The 12,882-nt window shown below is 38.8% G+C and overlaps 1 protein-coding gene across 2 annotated transcripts in view; it reads right to left on the bottom strand.

Annotated features, from left to right (window-relative positions):
- hipk3b (homeodomain interacting protein kinase 3b) overlaps positions 1–12,446 on the bottom strand; it is a 48,417-nt gene extending 35,971 nt beyond the window's left edge. Inside the window, exons 1-2 of one of the 2 annotated variants that reach the window (XM_082527102.1) lie at positions 12,012–12,446; positions 65–1,367 (exon numbers count right to left, since the gene is read on the bottom strand). In XM_082527102.1, the coding sequence (XP_082383228.1) occupies positions 65–1,367; positions 12,012–12,084 (1,376 nt within the window). In that variant the 5' untranslated portion in view covers positions 12,085–12,446. The remainder of the gene's footprint in view (positions 1–64; positions 1,368–12,011) is intronic. The other variant, XM_082527101.1, reaches the window with a different exon arrangement.
- Positions 12,447–12,882: the final 436 nt, after the last annotated feature.

The raw sequence follows: 12,882 nt of genomic DNA, 5'->3' as shown, positions 1-12,882 counted from the left end.
ATACCGAACCCATTAAAAAAAATGAAAAAACAAATACAATCTTGTCATTCATATCTGTACTCACCTATAGTACCGAGACTGGAGGTACGTGGAACACACTGCTTTGGACACGTGACTGGCTGAGCCAAAGTCTATCACCTTCACCCTGTAGGGTTGCCTCACTGGGTCCACCAGCATTATGTTCTCTGGTTTAAGATCTGCATGAATCAGACCCATGCTTTTTAACTTTTTCAGAGCTGTAGCTACCTGTTGTAGCACAGGTCTGATCACTTTCAGGGGCAGTGGGCTGAACTTATTTTGCTTCAGGAAATCATACAGGTTCCGTTCAAGCATCTCAAATACCAGGCAGGTGTGACTGCGGTGCTGAAAGCATTCAAAGGCTCGCACCAGGTTGTGCTCATCTGCATTCTCTCCACTCAGACGAGCAAGGATGCCAACTTCAATTTGACCCTGCCTTGCATATGAAGGGTGATTTTTCAGGATCTTGACAGCCACTACCTCACCTGTGCCCCTCTTCCAGCACTTCACTACCTGACCAAATGTGCCACGCCCCAAGAAATCCAGCACTTCATAAGTATTCTTCATGGAACAGAGGACTTCATGCTGCACAACCTGATAGTCTCCATCCACTCCTCCCGTCCCTCCTGCTGCCCCTACAGCCCCATGCCCTACACCCTGTTTGGAGGGGCCCGCTCCAGCCCCCACAGCCGCTGGGGCTGTCATGGCTGCGTTCCCCACAGTCGTCGTTTGCAACATGGCAGGCAACATTGACAGTTCCTCCACAATCTGCATGGTGCTCCTTCGGTTATCCAGCTCCTCACTTTTACGTTTCAGCCCACATCGCTGAGAGCTGTCAGCTGAGTTCAAACCTCCACAGTTCTCTTCTCTGTCGCCCTCTTCCTCTTCACCTCCCTCACCACCCTCTCCCCTTCCTCCTCCTCCTGCCCCTGTTGCTCCACTGCTGCTCCCACTTGCTATGTCTGTCTGCTGCTGTTGCTGCTCCTTGTCCTGTGACTGGACAACCCCTGCTTCTCTTTGCTGCTGGGCCACAAATGGGCCTGGTGCTCCACCACCTCTTTTACCGGACTGTTGTCTCTGTACACCACGCACCACGACCGTCTGCACCGGGTACTCTTGTCTTCCACGCACTTTCAGGCCCACTGCCAAGTCTCGGTTCACAAACGAGTGGGCTTGTTTCGTTGGATGCACAATGCCAAAGGTTCTGCTGTTCAGAAAAGTCCGTGGGTGTGCCCTCTCATGGTACACACAGCTGCTGGGCTCAACTTTGAGTTTCTTCACACTGCTAAAGGCACTTGTCTGGGTTTGATAAACGTGTGGTGGGTAGACCAAGACTTGTGAGGCCATACCTGTGGAGAACAAAGAATAGAAAGAATTTAATTAGATCCACAGCAAATAATGTTGTCCATTTTTGTCATGTTACCACAAAAAAAGAGCAATTAAGCACACTTGAACTCAACTTTAGAATCTGTCAAAAAAAAAAGAAAAAAAAAAAGAAAATACATGCCAAATTTCCCAGAGCATTTTTCTCTTTGCTTGGTCAAGGGCTAGACTAACTTACTTTGAGTGCACAAAAACTGACCCATGGCACCAGTCTAATTTTGCTGTTGTCTCACCCCTCCTTGATGACAGTGCAATGAGTTGTTCACCACTAACAACAACCCACCCATGACCACATCCACATATGTTATACGGTTCAGAGAAAGATTGTTGTAGTGGACGACATCAGAACAATCCCACCAACACCTCCACATAGCAGATGACTAACTTCTCAAAGGTTTGCCGGACCTTTTCCTGCCATTTCCATGCATCCTACTGCAGGTCTCTAGGCAACCAATGGAGAGGGAGCGAGTTTGAGAGACAGATAAACATAAGAATAAAGTTATATAGCAACATCAATCCCACATGTCCAATTGTCTAAGAGTGGCTTATTCTTTTTTTCCCCCATCATTTGTGTATGTTTGTGAGTGAGGGTAAAGCACTTAGAACTCACAGAAACCTGCATAGTTAAAATATTCTGAAACTAAACTATGTGGAAAAAGAAACAGAGTAAAAAGTATAACAAATTTCAGAATTCTAGTTACCTCTAACATGCTGCACCCCCATGACCTACTTTCATGTTGGACCACATTGATTGAGATGCATGCTTCTGGACTCCAAAGACTTTAATACTTCTATTGACACTACATTTAAAAGAAGCATGTTCATCTAAATACAAAATTGGACAAATATTATTAAATGCTCTAAATGCTAAACAGGAGCACTGTTACTCTTAATGTCTTATCTCCAACTAACTGAAAAAGATCAATCAAAAAACAAGAAGTGTACACAGCTTAGACAGGTATGGGCTGTTTGGTCCCTCTGTAATATCTCCTTAAATAAATATCCCTGATGGAAAGCCTACTTGTGTTGTTGTGATAACACTAGCACTGTGCGCCATCCCTCTGACTCTATTCTGAGCAACGCGATAAGGTCAACCTATTCTGTTGGCAGCTCTCTGCACAATCACAACTTGCGTTTCTATTTGGTGGGACCATTTACCGTCTTTTTAGTAAGAAGCACTTTATCACATTTATCCCAAATAGGGCTCAATAGAAAAAAAGAAAGAAAAAGATAACAACAATAAGAGTCCAAAAAGCAAGTGTCCTGAGATCCACTGTAAAAGAAGTGACATAAGGACTCTACTTTTAGACTTCAAACCAAAATGAACTTGTAATGGTGTTCATTAGACTTGGGTAGGTTAAAGTTAAGAAGCTGTAATTATATAATCATTGTTTAATGTTGTTAACAATTATTTTGATAGTCGACTAGTCACCGATTATTTTTGCGATTAGTCGACTAATCAGATCATGCATCCATTGGACGTAAAACGTACAGCTTATTGCACCAGCATCATCTGCTCTTATATAACTATCATTAGCTTACAGCTTTAAGTGTTTAAGGTAGGGCTGCTCGATTATGGCAAAAATGATAATCACGATTATTTTCACTGAAATTGAGATCTCGATTATTTGACGATATTTATTTAACCCTTTAAGACCTACCATAGAACCAAGTCCACCAGAGCTCATATTATTTTTTTTTTGTTGTAGTGTCATTTGTGGGAGCATTTCAAGTTGCTATACATCAATACAACTGTTATAGCCCATATTTTAATATTTATTTTATTTTAATAATATGTATGCATTAAGTCAATAGTAACTACATTAATTGCAAAAAAGTGCAATAAACTACAAAAAAATTGAAAATCGTTTGTTTTGTTTTTACATATATTTCTACTTGGAAAAATTTAAGAGGTTTATCCCTCAAAACTTTAAATACAAAAAAGTTGCAAAAAATAACAACAGGAAATTTATTTTGAGTGTCTTCATAGTTTTATTTTGGAGATAAAGCAATTTTTATATACTGCGGGAAAAACAAAAAAACAATCCTATGATGCAAATTTGCAAAGAAAACAGTTTATTTTGATGCACATGCTATTTCCAGCAGTGTAATTCGAGTTCTAAGCATCCCAGCAACTATTCAGAAAAGTCAAATATGACTTATAAAAACACCAGTATAGGCTTTTAAGGCCTATACTTTAAGGCGTCACTTCCGGTTTCGGGCAGGAAATGGCGGACATGCGATAGTTCGCGCTGACGTCTGTTTCAATGTGGGAAGTGTTAGGAACAGCTGATCGGATCGGCAAAGCGTGTTTCTGGAATATTATGTTTTTGTTCCTGCAAGCGCTTTTTATGCAATTTTTGCAAAGCTTTATGTGGAAGGAAACCGTGACAGAGGACAAGCCGATGGCATAAGATGCAAGTACAACTCCTCTGGTTTCATATGCAAAAAAAATTATTGCGCTAGCTTACGCGGTTCCGGTTCTACAGGGATTTAAAAATAGTTAGCAAAACCGCTCTGACCGGCTTGAAGGGTTAACAATAACAATGTATTGAATAATGACTTTAAAAAATAATATAAATTAGTGTGCAAATACTGATAACAGTGCAAATGTTTGCAATATAAAAAAATAAATGAAAAATGTAAACACCTATGTTTAGTGAACTTTGCAGTGTTGCTCTGTGGTGCAGCTACGACACCGTAGCAAAGTTTACACACTGTGTCTACTTGATCCACGTCTGACTCCGCGAACCCATAATGTTTCCACACCACTGAAGTTTTTTTTTTTTGTTTGTTTTTTTTTAACCTCTCCTCTCCAAATAACTTCTGCTTAGCTTTCCGAGCTTCCCTCGGGTCCTCTTAATTGTTGTGACCCGTGTTCGAAATGCAGAGAGGTGCGCTCGATTTGCCACACGGAGCAGCGTGAGAATAAAGCATGAGGGAGGGGCTAATAATCGGCTCAGTCATTTTTAATGATCGTTGAAAGCCCAGATCGTAATCGTGATTAAAATTCGATTAATTGAGCAGCCCTAATTTTTAGTGCTAACTAAAAATAAAGACAAGATGATAGTTTATTAAATTTTAATGAAATTTGCAGAATGTTTCGGTGGAATTTAAAAAACTCAGCCATCTACTCCTTGCTATCTAAAATATAACAGGACACTGGAGTAAATTCTCAAGCATCTCACACTTCTGATAATCAGTTGTCTGCTTGACGTTTATTCAGCTGTGTAAAAACTATAACTTTAATCTCAGCCAAACCGATTTACTCAGGAACAAATAAAATACTGAAAAAAGCCAAACAATAATATTTTTAAGTTATCTAAGTGACTTATATATCATGTTTAACCCGAGTAGCGATAGACGGCGGTGGGTTTGAAAACGATTTGCCGGGAGTCTGGTGTTCTCATGGGCTCTAGTGAGCCTTGAACCCCGGCTAGCTATAGAGCTGGTGGGTAACAGACGCCTCCGAAAACGTCAGAGCGCTTTTGAAAATATGTGGTGTCTTGATAAACTGAGCAGATATTTGAAGTTTACACAGCTACATTCTCGCCTGAAAATATTTTAAACGTTTATTTTGTGACCCAGAAAGAATAATAAGAGTAATATTAAAACTAACTAGCTGCCGCCATTGTTGGAAACAACAACATTCATAGCAGGGCCGTGCTATGAATTCTGGGATAGGTTGGGCCACAAAGTATACACCCGACCCATCCTTCAAATCTGGGGAAATGAAGGCCGCATTTCTCGGCCACATTTGTTGGCGTCTTTGAATTTGGACAGTCTTAGTCGTGTCGCTGTAACGTAATCGGGGGCTTAATGTTGTTAACGCGATTTAAAGTATCCCAGGTGAGACCTCCAAGACTTACTTTAGCACTTGCAAAAATACTATATTATTTTTTCTCTATTCATCAACCACACTAGGTCTATATTTTATTTGCTTTTACACATATACTGATCTGTCCCAGATACGCAGGTTAGTTTATTTACAATTACTGTTTCAGAGTTGTTTCTGCACACAGGGCTCAAGTTTCCAGGGGGTCAAAAGCACAAGTGACACACCCAAACTAACTGCAAGATACTTGAAGTTCAAACTCAAGACTAATGTCAATTTATGAACACTTCCTATTAGTCACCTGTGTAACCAAATACTTCCCAACACAATGAAAAATGCATTGGTAGATCAATTCTTACTCTTATCGAACCCATCTTTGAGCTCCATTTTTATGAATCCTGTACAGAAGTGGACAACATTACAAAAGGATGACCTCCGTGTTTCCACTGTTTGTTTAACAACTATGCAAGTATTCCAAATGTAACCACATGCAACCACTAAACATACAATGTAGCGATTCACAGCAAAAAACAAAAACAAAACACCACTGACATTTCTGAGACCATTATTCAGTCAAGTTTTACACTGTTTAGCCAGCATGATCACAATATTCTTCCTGACCCTCATATGAAATACTTATACTTTCAGTTTCAGCTTTGTGCATTGTGATTTGAGACATTAATTGATGGGAGTCCCAAGACAGGAGACAGCACTTGGAGCCCAACTGAACAATTAGGATGTCTGGATTTGGATGTGAGCTTCCAGTAATTTCAATCTAGAACTCGATTTCAAAGGAAACTAAGATTGATTTAATTTGGATGCCTACAAAATTACAATCACTATATAAAGTAAGTTGGAGGAGCATACCACAAGGCTGTAAAAGCAGACAGCCTTAGTTGTCAAGGCTAATGATCTAAGGCAAGAAATGGCAGCTGCTGCTATTATTACCATCTGAATCCAGATACTCCCCTGGTCAGCTGTGACGCTCCTCCTGTGGCATTACATTACATCCTTCAAAGCTGCAGAACCTTTTCAGCAAGCATGAGCTGCTAAGTAATTGCTCACATTTAAACTTTTGACCCCGAGCTACTCAAAATTAAATGGAAAAGAAAATAAACACTAGACAGCTGGCCAAAAGGAACAAATGGTACTGACTGAAGTCATAATAGGTGAGATGACAGATTAAGACCGTCAGTGTTTTGCAGAAGATAACAACATGACAATTTTTTTTAAATTTCAGATTTTGAATATGAAGGCTATATACAAGCACTAATCTTCTTTCAAAAACCCTGTGTTCACTTAAACGTAAATTTAAACATTTGTTTTACTATGAATGCCATCCAACATGATGTTCATCAATATTTTTTTCCACAGCTATCATTTCCTCTCCTGAGTATTATTTTTATTCTTTATAATCAGATAAGAACAGAAATGGTACAGCTTAACATCGAGTGACACTAATGACTTTTTTTTTTAATAACGATGCAGCTTAGGACACCTCAACAATCATGTAAACATAAAAGTGCTGCAGGAAGAGAATTGGGAACTATACACGCTATTTGTGGCAGTTCACACACCATTAGCAACAATAACAGCATAAATTCTTCTGTGCTTTAAAAATGTTGTATTGCGATATCGTTGCTATAGCAATTAGGGCTGCCACAAACGATTATTTTGATAGTTGACTAGTCACCGACTATTTTTGCAATTAGTCGACTAATCAGATCATGCATCCATTGGACGTAAAACGTACAGCTTATTGCACCAGCATGCATCTGCTCTTATATAACTATCATTAGCTTACAGCTTTAAGTGTTTAAGGTATGTGCTAACTAAAAATAAAGACAAGATGATAGTTTATTAAATTTTAATGAAATTTGCAGGTTGTTTCGGTGGAGTTTAATAAACTCGGCCATCTGCTTCTTGCTATCTAAAATATAACAGGACATCGCAGTATATTCTCGAGCATCTCACACTTCTGATAATCAGTTGTCTGCTTGACGTTTATTCAGCTGTGTAAAAACTATAACTTTAATCTCAGCCAAACCGATTTACTCAGGAACAAATAAAATACTGAAAAAAGCCAAACAATAATATTTTTAAGTTATCTAAGTGACTTATATATCATGTTTAACCTGAGTAGCGAAAGACGGCGGTGGGTTTGAAAACGATTTGCTGGGAGTCCGGTGTTCTCATGGGCTCTAGTGAGCCTTGAACCCCGGCTAGCTATCGAGCTGGTGGGTAAGCGCTCCGAAAATATGTGGTGTCTTGATAAACTGAGCAGATATTTGAGGGTTGCACAGCTACATTCTCGCCTGAAAATATGTTAAACATTTATTTTGTGACCCAGAAAGAATAATAAGAGTAATATTAAAACTAACTAGCTGCCGCCATTGCTGGAAATTGAGCAGGGCCGCGCTATGAATTCTGGGATAGGTTGGGCCATGAAGTATACACCCGACCCATCCTTCAAATCTAGGGAAATGAAGGCCGCATTTGTCTGAGTCTTCGAATTTGGACAGTCTTCATTGTGGCGCCTACAAATGTGGGCACAGGAGGATCCGATTCCTGAATTTGGACACAGCTACGACACCGGACACTGCTTCTTCTTCGAGGTTTAACGGCAGCTGGCATCCTTGCACATGCAGTGCTGCCATCTTCTGTTTCAGTCCATTATTACACTCTAAAATCCTACTACTTATTCCTGCGTCTTTTGGGATCTCACAAAGCTTCAAACGACACGTCGACTATATTAGTCGTTGACGATTTTAATAGTTGAGGTAATCGTGACTAGTCGACTAATCGTTGCAACCCTAATAGCAATGCCATGGATTTGCGTTCCCTAGGGCACACAACAATGAGACAAGTTTGGATAAGACACGATGAACGCATTTCACCACTTTAGACAAAAACACACCAACAAGTACAACCAGGCTATGACAGAGGAGATGCTAGCAGCTGATGATGTGCGACCCAAATATAAACAAATATAACAGCACTCAATACAACAGAGAGACCAAGCAGTGGCTGGCAATTACTGATGCAATTACACAGTGGAAAAAAAAATAGAGCTTTAAGTAGCTTTAAGCTTGACCCACAATCTAAAATAGCAAATATTTTTTAGTTTTATTATCATTATTATTATCATTATTATTATCATTATCATTATTATTATTATCATTATTATTATTATTATTATTATTATTATTATTATTATTATTATTATTATTATTAAGTACAGGCTCCTGGCAAGTTAAAAGGATATTTATTTTAATTACTTTATATTGTTATATAATTGTTATAAGTGTTAAGCAGTCTTTTTATGCGCTTACTTAAAATTTCTAATAAAAAAAAAAAGTTCAGTAATTTTGTTCCCTATATTGTCACAAATATCACAAATTTTCTTAAAAATTGCAATATAATTTTACGACTATATCGCCGACCTCTAGTGTGGCTGTTTGTCATATAGCATATCAAAACATCATTCCAACATTCTGTTAGGAAGCTCTGCTTACTGTACCAAAATCAAAAACAAACAAACAAAGAAAAAAAAATCTGTAAAACAGAAGTCCTTTTATATATAAATATTTGACTAAATCAGCTACAGTTTTTAAACAAAACTGAACCATATAAACTTTTTATTCTAGTGGGGAACAGTGTAACACCAAGCATAAACACCAGTCCTCTTCAAAACACACGATTCAAGTCTGATGACTAATAACAGATAATAATTATACTTATTATGAATTGGCAGAAAGTGGTAACATTTAATCCCTTGTGTCTTTTTTCTCCATCTTGATCTACCGAAGTTTAAACAACAGTGTTGCTTAAAAAAATTTTTCAAGTAGTTGCATTTCTTGTCAGATGTGCTACCGGCAGTTGTAACAAAATAATTTCCCAAATATTAGATAAATAAAGTATTTCTCATTCTTAAGACCAACTTTAAAGAACAAACTCGTTATGGCTACTTTTTACCAAACAGGACCCAGAATATGAATGTTTATGCATGAAACAAAAACAGACATGTTCTCATCAGATGATGAAGGTAAATACAGATGGTCATTGTGGAAATAAAAACACCTACTTTGAACCAACCCAACTTTCTGCTTTTGCCATATAAGCTTGAGAATTAAACAGTCATTGCTGTTTTATATTGCAGGCCTACAGCCTCACAGCACAGTGTGGTGCTGTGTCTCGTGAACTTGATCTTGTATGCTCATTAGATAAAAAGCCTCTCCATTTCCTAAAGCATGTGACCTCATGATTTCTCAACTGTGAACTTATGACTATCATTTAGCAGTCTTCTTGTTGAAATAGCTCCAGTTAGTAGGCAATGCGCAGTATAGTTAACTATTACAATGAAGAGATTCATTATGGTGTCAATTACAGAGCAATCCCCCATTTTTTCCATTCACTTCATTCATTCTCTTAAAAATTACCCACTGCCTTATTGCATCTTGTGAACTAAGTTACACAAGAAAATACTACTGACAAAAATAAGAATTTACTTCTATCAGGTAATCGTTTATCATAGCCACCCACAAGGTCTTACACTCATTAAGCCATTATAGACTAGAAGAGAGTTATTTTACCTCTCCACTTTCTGAACAAAAGCAACTGAAATGTAAATAAAATAAAGGTTTTGACCAGATCACTGGTAATTATCCCCTGTGAGCTGTAATAGATGTTTACTTTTGAGATAACACACAGTTACCACCCAACACTTCTGCAATTCAGTCTACATCACAGCTTCTTCATGTCATGGTGGTCTCTTACGTACACACTCAATCACTCCGTTTTGTTTATGCTAGGAAGCACTAATGTAACAAAGTGTTCTGCAGGTTACCTCTGTGGTGGCCATCTTGTTTTCCCAGTAAAGAGGAGGCCAATTGCAGCTCTTTTATAGGCCAGTCTGAATTGAGAAGGCGTGGTCTTTAGAGTATTTAAAGTGGGCAGGAAATGGATTGGGGGCCATTTTGAGAAGATGCTGTCTGTATGTGCATGATATTGGCAAGAGACAATAAAGCAATTACTTCAGTTAAGATAGAGTGAAGACTGATGTTTCCCTCACCACATCTCTCTGCGTAACCGTTTACTACCTCATGTCTGTACCCACACCTCAAGATAACATCACCCAAGAACCGGTCTTTAAGCTTGCCACAGTGCAAAACAGATAACCAGTTGCCCCAGGTTTAGTAGATATGTGCAGTCATTATTCCCTCACTCACCAACCAAAATTGCTCACTAATACCAATTACTGTAAGGTAAACCACTAGTTATGTTATTTACTGGCCTGACTTTCATCTGTCATTACTGCCATCATTGCCACCCACAGCCATGCATTAGTGGCCTTTCTATGCTACTGATAAAGTGAAGAACACAGACATAATCAGCAGACAAGAGTATCGAGGGGAGAAAAAAATTCACAAAAAAATAGCAGTGCAGTGCTGAAGTTTACTCTGAGTCTCACAAGTGCTCACTGGTGGTAACGTCACCAAGGTATTATAATAGGCTGTGAAACTTAAAGACTAGTTTATCTAAGTTACTCATAACCAAATGAGCAACACATTACTGGATAGTCACTTGATGCTATTTACATCAGACAAGTGTTACTGGCAATGTAAAAAGAAAAAGAAACTGTAAGGCAGGGAAAGTACATTAGCTTTACAAGCCACAGTCTGGGTATTGAATTTCTCTGAGTTTTAAAAGGAGAAGGAACCTCACTATGGCTGCTGCCACATAAATAGCTGGCTGTTCAAATAATCTTGCCTACAATTACACAGCACACTTTAATTTTGCTGGATCACACAAAGGAACTCACTTATACGTCCTAATCTTTATATTTAACACAAAACCACCACAGTCAATGCGGCAAAACACCAAGCAGATCATTACAGATATACTGTATGATTAACTTGATACTTTGGGTTCTTAAACCTTTTTTCTTCCAACGTGTTTATGCCTGCTGACAAAAACAGCTTCATATTTTTGGTCCAGGAAAACGCAAGTCTGGGTGCACTTCAATGAGCTGTTGTTAGTATTCTATCTTGAAAGGGTTTTTTTCTAGATCATCATTACCGAAAAACATAAACGTCTGAAAATGACAGAGACACTTCAAATGCTTCATCACAATTAGACTTCCAGTTAACTACAATTTAACAACACGTGGCACTGCCATACATCTGGTACAAATTTAAACCAAAAAGTATGACTGGGTTGTACATAAAGTCTGCTTATTTTTGCCATGCCTGATTATGATAAAGTATTAACATTATTGGACAATCTTTGACTAGCATATGTTAGCTGACTCACAGGCGAAACCCAATGTAACCTTAACTAACACAGCACTCACTACTTAAGTCACACGATCCTTATCGTCCAGTTAGAGTTAGTTAACAGAACAAACGATTGCAGTTTCCAAAGCTAAACGAGTCGACCTTGAGTTAAAAGAAATCAACTGGTCGCCGTGACAACACTGAAAACAGCAAACGCGTCAGTGTTGGCACTCACGCCAATAATTTGCACATAATAACACTGCAGTTTGACTAAAAGAGAAAATTAATTCAGGTTTAACCAATCAAATATCCAAAGTGCTGGGGGAACTACCTGCGCACGAAAGGTACGCTTACATATTGGGTTATAAAGGCAAAAGCTCGCTAGCTAAGTTTGTAGCTAAGTTGTCACTTAGTATTGCGTCACATTTAGACTACCATTTCAAAGGTTAGGCTAAATAAACACCACAGAAAAATAGCCTTCCCACCACCCCGCTGCTTACCTTCACATAGAGTCACTATAAGTATAATCCAGGGCTTCTCTGAACATGTTATGGACTTATAAATCCATACCATGTACAGTTCGCCTGCATTGCTGCCATCTTGTCCTAGACGACAGGAAGGGAGAGCTCGCTCTCGGTAACGCCACCATCTCCCACATTTTAAACACTAAATAACTCTTGCATATGAGCTTCCAGAAACACCACACCGAACCCACGTCGTAGCTACACAATTCAAGCGCGTCTCCGTCTTCTTTGGGCAGCGTTGCCCATCTCTGTAAAGGGTGTCCGTTACCCTGTCTAGACGCACCGCTCCGCGGGCCTGCCAGCCTCTAACATGTCTCTTTTCTCTAGGAACTGGATGCGAATGTTTGCGAACTGACGGCATTGGCCAGTCCAGATTAAACGATTACAGAGCAGGTGCAAAGATGGGGGATTCACTGGTTCGTTTCTGGGAAGTCGGTTAGACAGAAAACAGTACACTACAATGGGGAGCTTTTTTTTTCATAAAAAGAAATAAGGTATACTGAAAATTACTGACAACATACATGATAAAGACAAAGGGGGTGAGAAGGATGAGAGGAACAAAAGAATGAACACAGAGATGTAGCTTACATTTGAAGTATAATAAAGCACAGGCAAAGTGTTAATGCAATACTATAGTCCCCCTTCGGGTTTTGCCAGGATGAGATGGATATATAGCTAACATCAATAAATGACAATGTGAAATACAATTTCCAACTTTTGGTTACATATATTCAGAATAATAACAATAAAGTTTGAATTGTTAATGTGATTGCTTCATGATTTGTTCCTCTAGTAAAGTGTCAGCAGCATACTTACTATAGCCTAGTAAAGTTAGAAGAAAATAATA

This window comes from Aulonocara stuartgranti (genome assembly GCF_965226115.1).
Source record: "Aulonocara stuartgranti genome assembly, chromosome: 1".
Classification (NCBI taxonomy): domain Eukaryota; kingdom Metazoa; phylum Chordata; class Actinopteri; order Cichliformes; family Cichlidae; genus Aulonocara; species Aulonocara stuartgranti.
This window is presented reverse-complemented; position numbering and strand designations above follow the sequence as displayed.